This window comes from Leuresthes tenuis, unplaced genomic scaffold (genome assembly GCF_036924035.1).
Source record: "Leuresthes tenuis unplaced genomic scaffold, fLeuTen1.0.hap1 SCAF_8, whole genome shotgun sequence".
Classification (NCBI taxonomy): domain Eukaryota; kingdom Metazoa; phylum Chordata; class Actinopteri; order Atheriniformes; family Atherinopsidae; genus Leuresthes; species Leuresthes tenuis.
Genome location: NW_027325362.1, coordinates 3629124 through 3647395, shown reverse-complemented (window position 1 = coordinate 3647395; position 18272 = coordinate 3629124). Strand labels below are relative to the sequence as shown.

General features: G+C 43.4%; 1 protein-coding gene across 2 annotated transcripts in view; it reads left to right on the top strand.

Annotated features, from left to right (window-relative positions):
- The window catches only part of gfra1a (gdnf family receptor alpha 1a), a 116134-nt gene that overhangs the window by 5321 nt on the left and 92541 nt on the right, over positions 1-18272 (top strand). The window contains exon 4 of one of the 2 annotated variants that reach the window (XM_072390534.1): positions 12544-12696. The exons of the other annotated variant lie outside the window; for it this stretch is intronic. Coding sequence (XP_072246635.1) covers positions 12544-12696 — 153 coding nt within the window. The remainder of the gene's footprint in view (positions 1-12543; positions 12697-18272) is intronic. 2 annotated transcript variants of the gene reach the window in all.

The following is an 18272-nucleotide window of genomic DNA, read 5'->3' as shown; positions in this document are numbered from 1 at the left end:
GCTGAGGATGCTAATGTCATGGAAAGAAGAACAAAGACGTGTCAGAAGTGTGTCAAATCATCTTTATTCTTTGAGTTTAGTTCCTCCTTGTTTTTAAAACAAAACTGCCCATAGTTGGTGGATATATATGCTCACGCACATTAATGGGAGCGCCGTCATTTACGAAGTCGTGTATTCTCAAGAAAAATGTCCGAAGCCACCGCTGTCAGTAACTCATTTGGATTAAAAACCCCAAGTCTGCAAGTGCCTCTGACGGTACGGTATATTAATGGCTGTGTTAGACTGCTGAAAGTAGTTTTCCTTGAAAAGTTTGCTCAAGTATCACCTCGACCAATCCCTGATAACCTCTCAGTAGAATAAGCTAATCTTATGTTAGCTCCATTGCTACAAATGTGGTGGAAACAAGCGAGGAAGACGCAAACCTTTGAAATCTTAAACAATAATGAGAAAGTAACAACTATAATGCAAATATAAGGCTGTTTGTCTTCTTTGTAGAAAGCAGCTGTCTCACATGTTAGCTTGCATGTTAGCCGGGGTAATGTTGGGTGCTATTTGGCGCAGTAAGCTGACCCATAAAAGCATGATGTATCTGCGATATATGCAGCCCATCAATGTTTTTCAAGGGAAAGGTTTCAGGAACATGATGGAACTGAAGCCACGATGCAGTGCAGGTGTGGGTAAGCTCTTATAATGCAGTAAGTGGAGCTTTTTTTGACAAACATGGCTTTGGACTAACCGTGAGAATGTTTGAGATGTTGAGGGACCATATTTTACTCATCTTTCAGCTTCCCGGCTGTACTCTGGGGGTCTCCTGGAATATATTTCCATGCTTTAAATTTAAGAACCCATTCTTAGTCTCTTATCAGTTAATTACGCGCCATTTATTGTGGCTCCTGTTGCTTTAAGAAGCCGTTCCTGAGGAGCCTTGCCTGCTCTGATTGATCAGCTGATTGGTCAGAAATGGCAGCAGGTGAAGCTCACTTTGCTAAAACAAATATAGTTGATGGTGATGTCATCAAGTTAAAAAAAAAGAAGCCTGAACTGCAAACGAGGCGTTTGTGGGCAGATTTATAAAACTAAGAAATACAGACTGGAGCATGGAGAGAACAGCACAACATGACCTCTGACAATCTGAAATTTCAACAGTTGCACAAATATTGATCCTTTTATTTTGTTGTCCATCAGCAAACAAGACGGTAGACGCCTCACGGCGCAGAAAAACATGGTTTTCGGACTTTATGTAAGCTTGGAGAGAGGAGAGAGCTGCGTTTGGATGAAATGGTGACGCTTCTTTCACCAGTTGGCCATGTTCATGAGTCAGTGATCCATGCAGACGGCAGCAACACGGAGACAGAGGATATTATTCTGAGATTCAAATGGACTGGTAATTACTTCCGCACCATTTGGCTCCGGGTGCTGGAAAGGCCAAGCCTGCGTAGTTTAATTTCACTGTATTCCTTGACAATAGCTGCTCCAGGTGCAGGTCCACTTCTTTTTCAGATCATTTCTACTCTTTATTTCTTCACTTCTTCTTCTTTTGACGTGTATAAATACTGCAAATGTCCAGTTTTAATTTCTATCAAGTGCTCGGCTTGCAAACCTGTTTTTAAAGTTGTCCCAACTTAGTTATTTATTCATTCATAACTCGCATGTATTAAGTTTTAAAAACATCTGCTCGTTTTTAATTTGACCCCAGCAACACATTTCTTAAAACTCAGAGCGTGTTTACAGCATCGCTCCAGCAGCTCTGTTTGGAACCGAGGAGTCCAGCTGCTGCAGTTTTCATATGGAAAATGCTTTATCGTAGAGGATTTAGTGTGCTGAACAGTTTTTAGCCTCATTTGTTGTCATTTTAATCTTTTAATGCACCAAATGCTCTGAGTGGGTAACAGATCTGGACTGCAAACGAACTCCTTTGTTACAGTGTGCAGAATGTGGTTTGTTTTGCTGAAATAAGCAATGACTTCCCTTGATTGGCTGCATATATTCCTCCAAAACCTTCACATTGGTACCAGCGGTAATGATGCACTTACAGATGTGCTCTAAATCACACCTGAACCATCAAAAACAGCTGGATTTTTAACTGTTTTTGGAAAACAAGCCGGGTGGTTTCTTTCCTCTTTAACCCTTAAGCCAAGTTTATGCTTCTGCATCAAGTCAAGTCGTGCAGCTCCAAAAAATCCCAACTATACGGGCTGTGATTGGTCCGCTCAGGACGTCATTTCCGGCAGTTGCTGTTTCCGGTCTTCTGGCACCACCTCTCTGTCGCCTGCGCTTCAGCTTTTGTTCTGCAATATTGATGAGCTCCAGCTGCAAATACAGCTGCTCCACCTCGGTTGCCATTGGTTACTGTTGTTAACTGTGACCGGAGGAGAAAGGATTCGGGTATAAACCCTGAAACCACACAAACACTCAGCCACGCCCCCCCAGCGGCGCTGCAGAGCGACGCGTTCCCTCGACGCAGAACTTCGAATGCTCAACTTCGCAGAAGCATGAGCTACGCTTTAAGGATGCAGCGTCCGTTGTTTATAGAAAGAATTGAACATTTTGATCAGTCAGAGCATCTTATCCTCCATCCATCTCAAAGAAACCTTTGGTTGGAGAAGTCAGCCACGTCTCTGGCTCTTATTTATAAAAGCTTACATTTTCAGATGCAGAGGTGAACTGTGTTCCCTCCCAGTGATTTATCCGCCCATCGTTACCTCTCAGAGCCTCTCTGTGACTCTCTTTTTTTGTCATGGACACCGTAGTGTCCCTAAATCACTGACCTGCAGCTCGTGATCATTCTCAGAGGTGAGACATTCAAAACCAAGCAAAAACAGTAAGATTTCTCAGTTTAAACCGTCAGAAAAACAGCATTCTGCTTCATTTCTGGGTTTTTTTTGTGTAAATACAGTTGCCTCTTGGAGCCGATGAGCTGACAGTCTCGCATATAGACACGCAGATTAAAGAGAGTTTTATTACTGTGGTTTTACACAAATATGATGAGTGGTGAGAGGAATGTTGCACAGAGCAGAAAGTGGCACGGACTCTAATCGGCAGATGGGCCAGCAGCCAAAAGTGACTTAAAGTAAATGCAGCTGCTGTGTGTTAAATGATGGGATGGCAGTGGCTGAATAGATCGGGACATCAGATTCCAAGCGGCGCAGCCTATGAATAAAGATGAGTTTATACAACTATCACTTTCACGCTGGCCCACGGACTGACCTTTTGCAGTTGTTTGCCAGTTTTGAAGCGATGATAAAACATTCAGGCTGGCACGCTCAGCTTAAACCGCAGTTTGAACGTAAAACTTTAAAGTTAAAGCACAGTCGGGTGGAATTTAAACATTTTCCGAAGCCTTTCTCCCGTGTTTTCCTGTTTTAATGGCATCAGGAAATATTCCCTGAAGTTTCGGGTCCATTCATTTCCAATCTGATCACGTTCTGCAGCCATATTAATCTGAAACTGTGCTCTCTGGCTCGTAACAATTCACTCCCTTTTGTTTTGTACTGACGTCTGGCTTAAAGTCTCCCCTTAAGCTCCGTCCTCCCCCCCTTCTGGCTGGTACAGGCGCTCTCTGTAAAGCACCCACTCATAAGCCCCAATCCACCACAGCTCAATCCTGTATCTCCTCAGTGTGTCGGCTCGTCAGACACAGCTCGTCGTCCTCCCTCCTGCTGCTGAAGTCAGCCTTGAAGCAGAGCAGCAGTGATGTCTGCATATGTGTTTGCGTGTTGTGAGTGTGAAAACATCTGTAAGTGTGTGGCCGGGCTGTCAAGCTAAAGCAGAGCTTCAAACGTTCAGGGCTGAGAGGCTGTCAGCGCTGCTCAACCACCGGCTGCAGAGGAAGTTACTCTCATTATGGGCTGCCAATGGTGAGAGATAAGAGTGTCAAGCACTATCTGTCTCCCAGCTTGTGTTTGTGTGTAGGCCAGTGATCCTACAGAGGTAGAAACATCATTTACTGTTCTGCATCCTTTGGAGACTACCCTGCATGTTCTCTAAACTCAACTTTTTTATTTGCTGCTTGACTGAGCACATATTTCTTCCCCTGCTTTTCCTGCCTGATGCTTAAATGGTGAAATGTGTTGGTACGTGGGAGTTTGTTTGGACATAAACAGCGTGTGGCACCAAGCAGTTTCAGTGTTTTTAAGCTTTTGAAGGAGTGCGTTACTTTTGATTCTAGCAATAAACTGAATGGTATTATTATATTATGTAATCCTGCAAAGACAGCGAGAGACGAGCTCATACCGAAGGAGTACAAAGCATCAGATACAGCAAACTGTGCTGGCTTCCTGTCCGTTTGTCTGTCAAACCGACAGATCTATCATGTTTAAAGCTGACTGACAGATAAAATTATAGATTAACTGACCGTGTAACACTGAGGTTCGTCTCAAACTCTAAAGCCTTTCTCACCACTGAACACTGTAAGCTCGGGTTTGATGCTTTGTCCTCCTGTAGTCTAAGACTTTGGAATATCCTTGTGAATCCATTCTTGGCCTGCTCCCAACTATCTGCAGACCCTCATCCTTTGCAGAAATACAGCTAAAGTTATTTCTTTTATCTATCTCCACGGTCCGTCCTGAATCAGAGTAAAAAGGCATTTAAATATGCTCCCCCGTCTTCATGGAATCAGCTGCAGCATCACCTGAAGGAGCATATCGGAGGCAGATTTGTCTGCCTCTAAACGTTACTATTGTCCATTCTGACCCTTTTTGGCATGTAATAACTGTGGTTATTACACATTTAGAGTTTCTTAAGCTTTTCATAGTTCAAATGGTGGAGTTTTATATCTCTTCTGTATGATATCTTATCTGATATCTATTCTTTTGTGTTGTGTCAGCTGCTGCCTTTCTAGACAAAGATGCTCTTGGTTGCAGTTTCTAACCTGGTTAGATAAACCAGATTCATGGGATAAATACTTATGAGTATTTGGTGTCTTGCTTTCAGAGTCACTTCGGGTTTGTTTTGTTCTCGTATCACCTGCGTCTGAACAAACCAAGGAAGAAACTTCCTGCCAGCCGAGATGCACAACCTGTGCCTGGATAATAGAACAAGAGAAAGTGGAAGACAGCAAACCGACCACACAAACATGGCAGTGTGTTTGAGCTGGTCTCTTTAGAGTCGTGATCATCAGTTTCTTCACTCCTCATGGTCACGTCGTTGTGCAGCGTTGTTGAAATTGTCTGGATCATCTTAAGCTAGCTGTTAGCTTTCTGCCGGTAGCGTTGTTGAAATTGTCTGGATCATCTTAAGCTAGCTGTTAGCTTTCTGCCGGTAGCGTTGTTGAAATTGTCTGGATCATCTTAAGCTAGCTGTTAGCTTTCTGCCGGTAGCGTTGTTGAAATTGTCTGGAACATCTTAAGCTAGCTGTTAGCTTTCTGCCGGTAGCGTTGTTGAAATTGTCTGGATCATCTTAAGCTAGCTGTTAGCTTTCTGCCGGTAGCGTTGTTGAAATTGTCTGGAACATCTTAAGCTAGCTGTTAGCTTTCTGCCGGTAGCGTTGTTGAAATTGTCTGGAACATCTTAAGCTAGCTGTTAGCTTTCTGCCGGTAGCGTTGTTGAAATTGTCTGGGACATCTTAAGCTAGCTGTTAGCTTTCTGCCGTCATGTGGCACAGTGTTGCAACCCAGCTCGTTTTGGGTTGTATTAAAAATCCACAAACCTGCTATGAAACCTTTTAGATGGAGAAACTTTGCCCTGTTCGGAGAGGCTTTTAGCTTTAGCTTGTCTGTCACTTTGACTGCTCAGTATGAGACACTGACGACTTCACACAAAAAAAGAGAAATGTCCCTTTAAGAAAAAAACGCCGTCCTCGAGCTGAAAACAAGACCTTGTGTTTTCCAAGTAATGCGCAGTGCAGCTAATTATGTGATGAGCCTCACAGTCATGCACTTCTGAACTCATCGCCATGTTTATAAAACCCTTTTCGTCATTTCCCCAAAAAATACTCACTTTTTAGGTCATATATTATTAAATATTCACTTTGTAGGTCAGATGACTCAGTTCCTGGGAGCTGAAAGAGGTTAATGTCGATCATCAGCTCAAAGAAATTCTGCTGCTTTACAAATGAATAACATTTCCATGAACTTTGTCAATTATTTTGTGTCTGAACTGAATCCCATTTGAGTCAAAAGGTTCAGCGGACATGTAGGAGCACGTTTGGGAGTAACACTTCAACGTGTAAAATGGAGAAGTTGCGGATAAAAGCGGCGACCTTGTGACTGAAGGACCACCGCTCCACCTCCTGAGCTACATCTGCCCCCGTGCAGCAACACACTGTAGATGTTTTTCATTCAGGTTTCAAAAGGATTTGGTTCACTTTTAGAAAAGATTTTATTTAAAAAAAACACCTTAACAACAGTGTTAATTTGGCACATTGGATACTGATGCTGAAATTTCACTACGTTTAGCCACCAGAATAGAAAACTGACCCCAAAGGACCCTCTCTGCATTCATGTGTGATGCCAGAGACTCAGACTCAGAATAACTGTCCCCAAGCGTCAAGCAGCACCAATTAACTGATGTGATTTCAACAAAAACAACATGAAGAACAAAAGGAAAGCTTAATCAAGGAAAACTATGACCCAAAATGCAATAACTCACCTCCCTAATTAACATTAAGAAGAGAAAAGAATCATAAGAAGTAGCAGCCACCTGCACAAACCTCTTCTTATCAACTGGACAAGTCACATCACGAATGTTGAATGTATGTGTGTTTGGTTGGGGAAGAGATGTGATTCCTACCGGGTTGCAACAGCTTCATGTTAAAGGGGAACACTGTTAGTTCTGTTAGCTCATAGCTGCTGTTATGTGGCCACTTGCAGCTATAGGAGAGCTAACGGAGGGATTTCTACACAGGCACTCTACTGGGACCACTTCATCCACACGCCCCCCTGCAGCACAGTTTATTTACTCCGTGCTCTGTGACAGTCGGCTAACTTCACACAGAGTTTGCTGCTGATAGTTTTGTGCAACATGGCAGGATATTTATCAGATTTTGACGACGTGAACGACGACTTTGAGTAAGATGGACGTTCTTACCGGAGTGAATGAGCTGTGCTGCAGCGGCGGGCGTGTGGATGAAGTGGTCCCAGTAGAGTGCCTGTGCAGAAATCCCTCCGTTAGCTCTCCTATAGCTGCAAGTAGCCACATAACAGCAGCTATGAGCTAACAGAGCTATAGCACACGTTCATTCCTTCATTCTTCTTAAAGTATTGGTGAAATAAAGACAGATAATGCCTTATTTAGAGGCTCTAAGCCCCGTTCACTCCGTTATATGGATCTTGAGGAATCTAAATATCTTCCGAAGGATGCCGACTTTCACCAAACTGTTCTCAGTGAGCAGATTAATGTATTTCATGCCAGAAATAAGGTCCAGGTTTAAAAATACCGGAGTTCCCCTTTAAGTCTTTATTATCGCCGTGGCGTCCAAGAAGCAATTCACATCGAGCTATTAGCTGCCAACTGCAGCTCAGTACCTGCACGCTGCAATGAACACGCTCAGAAAACCCAGCAACATGTGAAACCCATGGTTGTAAACCCAACCAGGATGAATGAGCTGAACATTTGGACCTGCAGCCTCTTTAAACACCCAGACGCCACATAAAATGTGCTTAAAAAGTGGACTTCAGACCTGTTAAGTCAAGTCATGTGAGCAGATAAAAAGATAAAATGGTCCATCAAGTGGTTCTACAGTTCAACCAGCTGTGCGTGCTGTAAAAGATGAACATTATAAGGTGCTGAACGTTACGCGGTGCATTTTAGCACACTGAATTATAGTTGTTATAGAGGACATAAACTGAAGCTCAGGCGAAGCTGTGTCTGAGTAGAGAGGGAGCTGAAAGAGTGCAGCTGAAGCTGATGGAGTGAAAGGTTTCTGTAGGTTTCTCCGGTTCAGCGCCTCGTGCTGTCGTCATGCGACTCCTCACCTGCAGCATGAACAGTTTCTCATTTCTCTTGTTCATTTATTCTCACACATTTTATCCTCTGCACAAGCAGTTTGTTTTGTTAAAGACTCCCAAATCCAGTGCTGACATTACTGTCCCTGAGCCCTGAAGCCTGATCAATACTGCGCCGTGTTAGATTGGAAACTTGAGGCCGTGTCTACAAGAATCTATTGATTGCTCTCCTTTTTCCGCTGCTCCCTCCTGCCCCTCTGTTCAAGCTCTTCCGTTCAGGCCCGGATCAAAGGCTTTATCCTTAAGGTGTACAGTTCCAGAGCGAGCTCCGCTCTCATGTTCTGGATGGACAGCCTGCTGGGGATTTGTGTTTTCACTGACCTTGTCTCATCTCTGTTCAGTTTCAAGTGTACAGAGATGTGAGTGAGTTGAAGTTTAGTCAAATGTAAGTTTGACTTAAGGTAAATCTCTACATTGTGGAATAAAAAGATTATTCTGAATCCGAGGTGGCAGAATTATACACCAGGGATGAAACTCTAGGCAAGGTCAGAGGAACACCTTTATATTCCAAGTCTCTCTGACTGAAAAGCTTTCAACCAGTCCTTTAAAGTTCTCCCTCCCCATGCAGTTACATGTCAGGTAGCCACTTATTTTTCCACACTGTTTCAAAAATGATAGATCCAGCTGAGAGCTGTTGGCAGAATCATTCAAACAGCAGCCATATCATCGGGTTGCCTGTCCAATTGCTGGCTGCCTCACCACGGGCCAAGAAATTCATTTAGTTAAAGGTGACCAGATTTGAGTCCCTCCAAGAGGCTTTAGATTGGATGTGAAGTGGAGGGGTGATTCATCATAGTTAATAAACGCAGCTGACAGCTCAAATCAGCAGGAGGGAGCGAGTGCCAGGTCTGCCTCCTGCCTCTGCTTTATACTGCATGCAAATATGGACAATTAACTTTTCATATACAGACACCCACACAGATAGTTATACACAAATTTATGTGCTCATGCAGCCAAGCGGGGCTCACAGGTAAAAAAATATACAGCGATGGCAACGAAAGGTACGAATACCCAGCTGCAGCTTTGTCACGTTCGCTGGCTTCTGTTTTGGCATGAAGCAGCCAGACTTTCCTCTTTCCAAAACCTCCCCATGGGGTGTTGGCTCATGCAGGCCAGAACAACCTGTGACATTCAGGGAGTATTTAATCTCTTGTGGCTTTAACTGCATGTTAAAGGTAAGAATTGCACCCTTTAGGGCAGGGATGTCAAACTCCGGTCCTGGAGGGCCGCCGTCCTACAGGTTTTAGATGCTTCCCTGCTCCAACACACCTGATTCAGATCGATGCCTCATTAGCTTGTGCAGAACTTAACAATCTTTTGAAGGGATCCATTTCATCTGAATCAGGTGCGTTGAAGCAGGGAAACGTCTAAAACCTGCAGGACGGCGGCCCTCGAGGACCAGAGTTTGACATCCTTGCTTTAGGGTGACGGTCGCATTGTAAAAAGAATGTATTTTAGTCCAAATTGAGGTCGTTCTCGAATCATAACAAACTGGTGTCAATGCATGAACCCAACCAGAAACTTTAAAAGTAAAGTTTTCGACGGGTTTGTTACTGAACGTAACTCAAAAGTTGTTTTAGTCAAATAGATTTATTCAGTACAAAATAAGGGAATCACAGTATATCTGCTACTGCATAGCACAGGAAAAAGGGCAGTTTGATAGTTGTTGTTTGACCTTATTCTTTACTTTACTTTAGGCAAGTTTTAGTTGTTTTGTTTTTCAGTGAAATAGCTTAGCTTGCATCTTTTACAGACTCTCTAAAGCGCTCTGAAGTGGTCACCGTGGTGATGGGAAGGAGGTGAGATGTAAAAAAGGGCCTGATTGGCTTGGAGACAAAGGAAGCCTTGAAAGCAACGCCATTGGAGTAAAGCGGTGGCATCATAATTAATGAGGAAGGTTCGGACGGCGTGGGAAAAAGGGGAAAAAGGAGATAAAGAGTGAATGAACCGTATCAGATCTTCATCTGTATCAGCATTCATAATTCACAGTGATGTTTCAGCTGATTATTCACCGATCCTTTGCAGTCTGTCCAGTGTTATTTCCTTCTTCTAAGGTCTAAATGATGTCCTGACTTTGTATTTAATGGTGCTTTGTGACCAACTCTTACTCCACCCAGGGCTCCACATAAAGAAGTCATCTCATGTTAAAGGCTAAAACTGGGTTCAGATTTGGATCCTTTAATCTTTAAACTCCTAATTTTAAAGAATTGCGTTGTGTTGGGTCAGGATTCCAGACGGTTTCCTGGAGCCGGTCCCAGATATGCAACAGAAAATGGATCGGATGGATGAGTTAAGTTTAAATGAATTGCACAGGATTAACATTTCGTTAGCGATTTATTTTAGACCAAACCTTGATCCTCTCCTAAACCTAACAAAACAGAGAAAAGCTCCGTTTTAAAGTGACACGTCACCTGATCATTGCTCCCAGGTTTGAACCCTCTTCTTTCTAAATTAAAGCTAAACTAATGTTTAAATTGACAATGAAGAGAAGACTGTTTAAGCAGTGCAGTTAATAACAGTGCAACAAGTGTTCTAATCAGCTGGCTGAAGCGTGACTGACCACTAGCAGCTGCGCTAAAGCCACGGTCTTGTGTTAAGCTGCCGCTTTAAGCCCTCAGCTGCACACAGTCAACTCGCAGGATTAACTTTCTTCTGCTCCAGCTGTCAGGGCTTTCACTTGTTCACTCGTCTTAATAGAATTTCATACTTTACCGAAGCCAACCAGACTGCACCAAGCTATGCTGTTTCATTCATTTATGGAGGTGGATTTGTAAAGTTATATTTCAGACGTCTCTTTCTCTTACTTTCCCCCCGAAACTTTACCAATAATTTAGTTTAAATGTAAAAGAGGCTGCTCTGATCCTCTGGCACCAAAGGTCTGGCGTCAGATTTGCTCTAATTATAAAGCAAGAATTAACTTTATGAAGGAAGTGGTTCAAAACCTGATATAATATAATGAAATACATAGTTTTTAAGCTAAGATGCTGTGTAATTTTTAATTTAAATTGTCTTAAATCACAATCTGACCCATACTGAGCAGCAACACAAAGATAGAGAACAGTTAATGGTGGATTTTGATATATAGGCAGGACTGATGTAAAAGAGCTTGTATTTTCAATTTAGCCGAAAGGAAGCCTCCAAAGATGGACTCTATGGGTTCATGTTGAGTCTCTCCTTTGCTTGACTGGCAGAAGACATCTTGTTTATGGTTATGGCTGCTTTGCAAAGTGCATCTTGACATTTTGGACAAACATAAACCACTGTTTGTCCGACCGGGTCCTTAAATGTAAGTGTTTCTGATTGGATAAAACAGCCAGATTGTTCTGTGAAATCCACACGCTCTCTTAACATCTCATCACATCACATCACTGCTGTTTATCGGTTCCATTCTCTCTTTATATGCGTCACAAGCCAAGGTAGAAGGCCAAAAACCAGCTTTAATTTGCAGAGCAATAAAAACGATGGCCCTGTTTTTAGTTATCATCGTGGTTTTACCCTCATGCACAGCTCCAAAGTGGCTGCATTTGAGTGGAAACTCACTCTGTTGGGATTTCTCTTCCAGGGATTCTCACTTTCTCGCTGGGATTTCTTGAAAGAAGGATTTTTCTCTTCCTGTGCTCCATTTTTCCCGGCTGGTTGATTGGAATTCACGCTTTGTCCCCTGTGATCGTGTTTGTCAACAGCCACAGCGTGTCTGATTAAAGCAGTGTCTCTAACTAACAAACGGCTTTCTTAGGAGAATTATAGCTTCACCCGCTTTTCTCTCCCTTCTCCCTTTGTGTCTCTCCTTTTGATCACAGAGCAGTTGCATCCCTGAAAAGCAAACAAAGCCTTAAACAGATACACACAACCAAGAAAAACCCGCTGGCGCCCATAAATACACAACCAGCAACCAGCCGAGCTCTCGTTCTGTGCCAGTCTTTAGTCTCAGAGATGTTAAATGAGGGCATTGATACATAAATTTGCATTTATTTCATCCACAACCGTCCTTCTAACTAAAAATCTATAACCACGTGGCCCTAATTTACCAGGATCCTTGTATTCTCGGCCTGTTTCACGAGCAGCTCACAGGATCGTTTGATCGATTTGCTTGTGTGAACTCTCTCTAACACATAAGTGGGCTAAACAGTGATCTATCTCCGCTGAGCAGTTTGTCAGCTGATTATTTAGCTAAACAACAACCGAATTGTTCCCAGTTTTAAACCTGTGCTGGGCGTCTTCTGGAGGAGTTGTGATTTCCCTGATTAAAGAGCTTCTCCTCATTATATCTGCAGCAGATTGGAACTATACTCCCGCAGTGATGTTACAGGCAACACTTCCTCTTTCTGTACTCTCCTCTGTGGCACCTAACTGTCTCACATTTCTTCCTTCTGTGAAGCCTTGGATCATAAGACACCTTGCTCCTGTGTGCTCCTTCTGCCTCTGACACCTTTGCCTCCCCAGAAAGCACCCAGAATGTGACTTTTGCCCACCAGCACAATGCTCTGAATGCTTTCTTTCCCCTTTGACGTGAGCCTTGACTTCCCTGTGATCTTTGTGAACCCTGATGAGCCCTGATGGATGTTGCTTGGTGGTCCTGAATGAAGCGAATCTCTTGCAGAGGGTGGGGAGCCGTGGAGCAGCTCTGCCACTTTGGCTCCAGGCAGGGCGGGCGTCGGGGGCAGGCTATCCCAGGGCAGAGGGAGCCCCTCCTCCACGGAGCTTCAGGATCCCAGTAGAAACAGGAGAGCTCATCCCAATTGGGCCATACTGGGTAAAGAAACTGAGCTGTGTTTTATGATGTGATGACTGCATGACTGATAGCTCGACTCAGGCTAGAAGAAATTAATCACATACCTGCCTGATGATTTGTTCCATATTTATGAACAAAAAGCTTACTTTAGGTCTAACTAATTTGCTCCTCCTGTAGAAAAAGTTGAAATTAAGCCCGAATGTGCACCAAAGTGTGCTCTGATTCATTAAATAACGAAGAACTGCCTGTTATCTGTTTAAACACACACAATCACATGTTTGAGTTGTTGCTGCAGCTGGTTCATGTCATGTTGTGAACCGAATGAAAACCACACGGTTCAGGCTGTTATTTTCACATTAAATTTAAGGCTGCAGTTTGATTTATTGCATCTGATTCTGGCATTTATCTGCAATGGGAAACCTCAGTCGGTTCTTCAAACTGTTGGCTCCGTATCCGGTCAGCAGCCCGGTGGACGGGCTCATTTTTACCTTTGACCTTTGTTCACGGCTGCCAGAGCTGGCACAGATATTGAATTTCTGCATTTGGTTCACCCCCCGCTGTGTCTCATGTTCGAGGCTCTGAAACAGACGACACCAACCTGTAGAGGCAAAGAGACTCGATGGATCGATTTAATGTTCAGAACATCGGCTGACAGCGCACTCCGAGTCCCGCTGTGTGATTTTATTTCCTCAGAAGTGGTGCTTATCCCAAACTGTGGTCCACCGCAGCACATTAAAATCGTCCCTCTGTGAATAGTTATTACAGGATGTAACTACCAGTGGAAAAGCAGTTAATCACCTTGTATTAACAGGTTTAACCACGTTTAAAAACCTGCGTCCTCACACTAATTATGATGCAACTCGTTAGAGCGTTTCCATATTCTCAAATGTTTCCTCTAACAAGCCGTCTTAAGAGGGAAGGAGCCAGAGTCACGAGTTCGACACCCACACACGGCAACTGTTTCCTTCCCTTCTGGGTTACACGTTACTAAAAGACTTTTGTCACTTCCTGGTTTGCTTCAGGCAGTAAGATCGCCTGCTTAGGCTCAAAGAAAAGTGTCTCGACACCTAATGGAAACGTAATCGTGTTTTTTTGCTGTTGCAGCAGATAACGAACAGGGCTGTGTGTGGAGGTGCAGGGATGATGCTTTCCTATGGATTCACTCGGCTCTTAACACTGACTTCACCCTCCGTGTAGCTGAGAAACCCGTCAAAGTTCTGATGTGGATGTTTCCTGTCCGTCCGTCTGTCCGACTGCTGTGTCAGCAGCTTCAGGGAGGATTAAGGCGTCCTTCAGAAGAGTTTCCACAGCAGATGTGCTTCTCTGTTGAAAAACCCAGGAGAAGAGATGGATGGATGGATGTGGAGCTGAAAGAAGCAGAGGATATGTCATATTTTGATATTCCCACTGTGCCATTTTGCCTTATGAATTTCCATTTTAGAGGGCAGTCAGTGTCTGTGACTGCTACATTAGTTTTATAGCCAAAAACAGCTTATTGCAGGCGGCCATGATGGGAGAGAAATATTTCATTTCACATCACGGCCCGCTGAAAAGTCAACCTGCTGCATCTTTGTGAATGAATGATCATTATTTTGCAATTGGATGCGTTTGAGGTTGATATTCCCCCGCCGTGCACTCATAGGCACAGGCATGTGGAGCGCTGACAAAGAGGCATGAACATCTATCACAGCCAAACACAGAGCAGCACGTATGTGTGGAAGCACATCTGTGCACGTACAAGCAGCCAGAACCAGACGTGCACACCCACTGGCAAGCACGTTTTCTGCTGCAGGTCCTGCTGAAAGGGGGACTGCATGTGTGAGGCTGAGGCTGAAACACCAGTGGCGTGTTCTGACTCCAACACACATCTTCGCTCCCTTTTCTCGCTTGAATTCATTCTTTCAGTCCACCTGTTTTGAAGCTTTGTTTTTCCATGAATGGAATGTGTTTGTGGGGATATTTGACTGAACAGGGTGACTCTTCTATGATACAAATTGCTGCAGAAAAAGAGAAATAGGCTGGTGTTCTTACTGGTAAATGCAAACAACACTGATGAGGAGGAGCAGGATGAATCAGAGTCTAACCTTGAATCATCTAACGTTATAATATTGGATGCAAACAATGTCTTTGTTTGGAGCTCTTTGTTCAAACCTGCCAAATCCATTTGGCTGTTAACAGCTTACATTATCGCCCTGTTAAAAGGGAGTGTGAAAGAATCCCTTTTAAGAAGTAATCTAAGTTTTAATAGGTCTAATTAATTATCTCAGACATGTTTGTCACGTGTATTAAACTGAGTCATTATTTATTTAACAAGAACTTTACGCCAAACTGCATCAGCAGGGTGTGAAAAAGCAGGTGGTGAGGTCAGAAACTGCAAATAAACCCAAGAGCTACATCTCAGACTCTCCAGGCCTCCGTTAGCATGTTAAAGGTTAAAGGTCATGACAGCACAGTTAGAAAAAGACTGAACAAGGATGGCTTGTTTGGAAGGGCTGCAGGAGAAAGCCTCTTCTCTCTAAAAAGAACATGGCAGCACAGCTTAGGTTTGCAAAGCTGCATCTGAACAAAGCTCAAGACTTCTGGAACAATGTCCTTTGGACAGACCAGAGCAAAGTGGAGATGTTTGGTCCTAATGCACAGCAGCACGTTTGGAGGAAACCAAACACAGCATATCAGCACAAACACCTCATACCAGCTGTCAAGCACGGTGGTGGAGGGCTGATGATCTGGGCTGGTTCTGCAGCCACAGGACCTGGGCACCTTGCAGTCATTGAGTCCACCATGAACTCCTCTGGATACCAAAGTATTCTAGAGTCAGATGTGAGGCCATCTGTCCCACAGCTAAAGCTGGGCTGAAACTGGCTCATCAACAGGACAAAGATCCCAAACACAGCAGCAGATCTACAGCAGAATGTGGGAAAAAGAAAAGAAGACAGAAAACCATCACTTCAACTTATTGCTGCTGAAGGAGGTTCTACAAGCTGCTGAATTATGGATTGGACTTAATTATTAACACACTGTTAATTACTCCCTTTTTGTTTACTTTTGGCTAAATTGATAATAATCATGTAATAAATCATATTTTCTTCATCCGAGGTTGTAAAACCCTTATTTTTCACATTAATATTTACATAGATAAGCTTGAAAATACAGACATACGGCAGTTACAAAGTCCTCTGGACCTATTACTCGCTCTATAATTCTGCTCTAAGACTCAAAAGGAATCTGCTGTTCCACATGTGTTCAAAATCTCTTCTCTGGTTTCGGGATAATCTCTTGAGAAGTAAAGAGATAATCATGTAGAGGATGACGGTATTGTATAGATCTTCCAATGTCTAACTCTCAGATGGATGCAAAACTTCCACTCCACTCCTGAATGTTCCCACTGGATGGTGTGGGTTTCCTGAGGGACGCTCACGTTCAGATTAACTAAAAACCTCAGTCCTCCTGTGCTGTGATAGGAAAATGAACGCCTCTGAGGGCTCAACTGTGAACTTTGTTTCTCCTAAATTGTCTTTTGAAGAGATTCATCTCAGGTGAATCATTTCCGATGATGTCATCAGGACCTGAGGTGCGGTTGCTTTGAGATGACAGCGAAACAAGGACAAAATGGGTCAGAATTCACCATGTTTATGCTCTAACAGAGAGACCCAAAACCGATGGCACATCATCGACTTTCTAACTTTTTTGTGGAGGTTTTATCTTTTCATCATTCGACTCATAAAAGTAGAGATTAATGGATGAAAAATAGATCTACAAACAGTAAAAAAAAAGGAAAAAAGAGGCATCAGCTTTGTTCATTTTCATAAAAAATACATTAAACATAACTATTGCTCTGGGGAGCCCAGCTGGGCACGTTTCCCCGGAGACAGAGCAGCCACTCTGCTATCAAACATCAAAGATGATCACAGATGAGGACGTCTTTAATGTCACCATGACGCCTGTCATTTAACGGGATACCAGCTCGCCGAAGACTGGCAAACAAACCAGATGGCTGCTGGAATCATTGCTATCAGAGGAAAGTCTTTTTTCCCCTTTCAAACGTGCTCCAGCCACAAAATCTGTGGCGTGGACAATAGCTCCACGTCCGAGCAGCTTCCTCCTGGGCTTTTTTTGTCCTTTTTCAGAAACGACAAAGTGGTTTTTCTTAAGCCGAGTGAAAGGATACGAAACGGTTTCCTTCATGAAAAGAGGCTGCAGAGTTCTGCAGTTCCTTGGCAACTAACAGTTTGACAAAAAAGCAAGAGTGAAAGTGGGAAAAAAAGGGTAACAAGTTGGGTGTTTTGTTTTTTTAGGGGAGGCACAAAGAGTCATTGTGGTGTAGACTTTGAGTCTCACAGCTTCAGCTCTTTGAATCAGAGGTGAGAAGTAACTTTGGGCTGTGCACCATTTAGAGGAAGTGGCTGCCAAAACGTAAATGCATCGATTTCTTTATACTTTTTCTGGAAAACAGGACATAGTTGCAGCGATTGATTGAAACACTTGTAAATATAAAACAGGAATACAGTAAATAAGCCAGAAACAGAGTTTTTTATCAGTTCTGAGCAGCTTTAAAGTGAATATCTGGTCTGAGCTCCTTTATTCTCCAACACAGCCTGAACCCTCTGAGACGAGCTTTCTGTCATTTCTTTAAGGAGTCTTCAGGAATAGTTCTCCAGGCTTCTTGAAGGACATCCCAAAGCTCTTCTTTGGATGTGGGCTGCCTTTTGTTCCGTTCTCTGTCAGATGATCCCACACTGCTTCAATAATGTTGAGGTCCGGGCTCTGGGGAGGATTCATCCCTCCATAAGACCTGTTGCCACTGATTTTCAGTCCACGTCTTGTGTCATTTGGCACAGCTCAGCCTTTTCTCCCTGTTTCCCTTCCTTAAGAACGGCTTCTTGACAGCCACCCTTCCATGGAGACCATTTCTGATGAGGCTTGGGCCAACAGTAGATGGATCAGCTGAAGGTCCAGATGCTTCTCTCAGGTCCTGTCAGGTCACAGCTGGATTTTTTCCTCTTTCTTAAGGACATCACTTTCAGATCCTGTTCATCTGCTGTAGATAGTTTTTTAGGCCTGACACTTCTTCTTTTGTCCTCCACTTGTCCAGTTTCCTCAAATGTTTTAAGGACACACTGCACACCATGCTGAGATATGCCAAGTTTTCAGCTAATAGCTCTTTGGGAATCACCTTGTTGCTGCAGAAATCCTATTTTCTGTCTGTCAAACTGTGTTTTCTTTGCTGTTTTTCATAGATGCAGCTAAAGAAAAGGGAACAAATAATGTGTCTTTGTGACAGGCTGCTGGTAACAGTAAGGTCCAGATGCATCTCTCAGGTCCTGTGTCGGGTCTTTGCTGGATTTTTGTTCCTCATCCCTTGAGTTAGGAGCCTTTTTAATGCTTGAATGATTCATAGGTCAGAGTTAAATGGCTTAAACAGAAACGCATTCCTCTGAAAATGTTCAGGTACAAGGACTGGACTGAAAATGAGTGAAAAAGCAGCAAATGTCCAAAGAAAAACCTTAAAGACCTTCAGAAAGCTGGAGACCTACTGATCAGGACCACTTTCAAAGATTCCAAGCAAATCTGGCTCCTTACAAGCAAAATATAAAGAA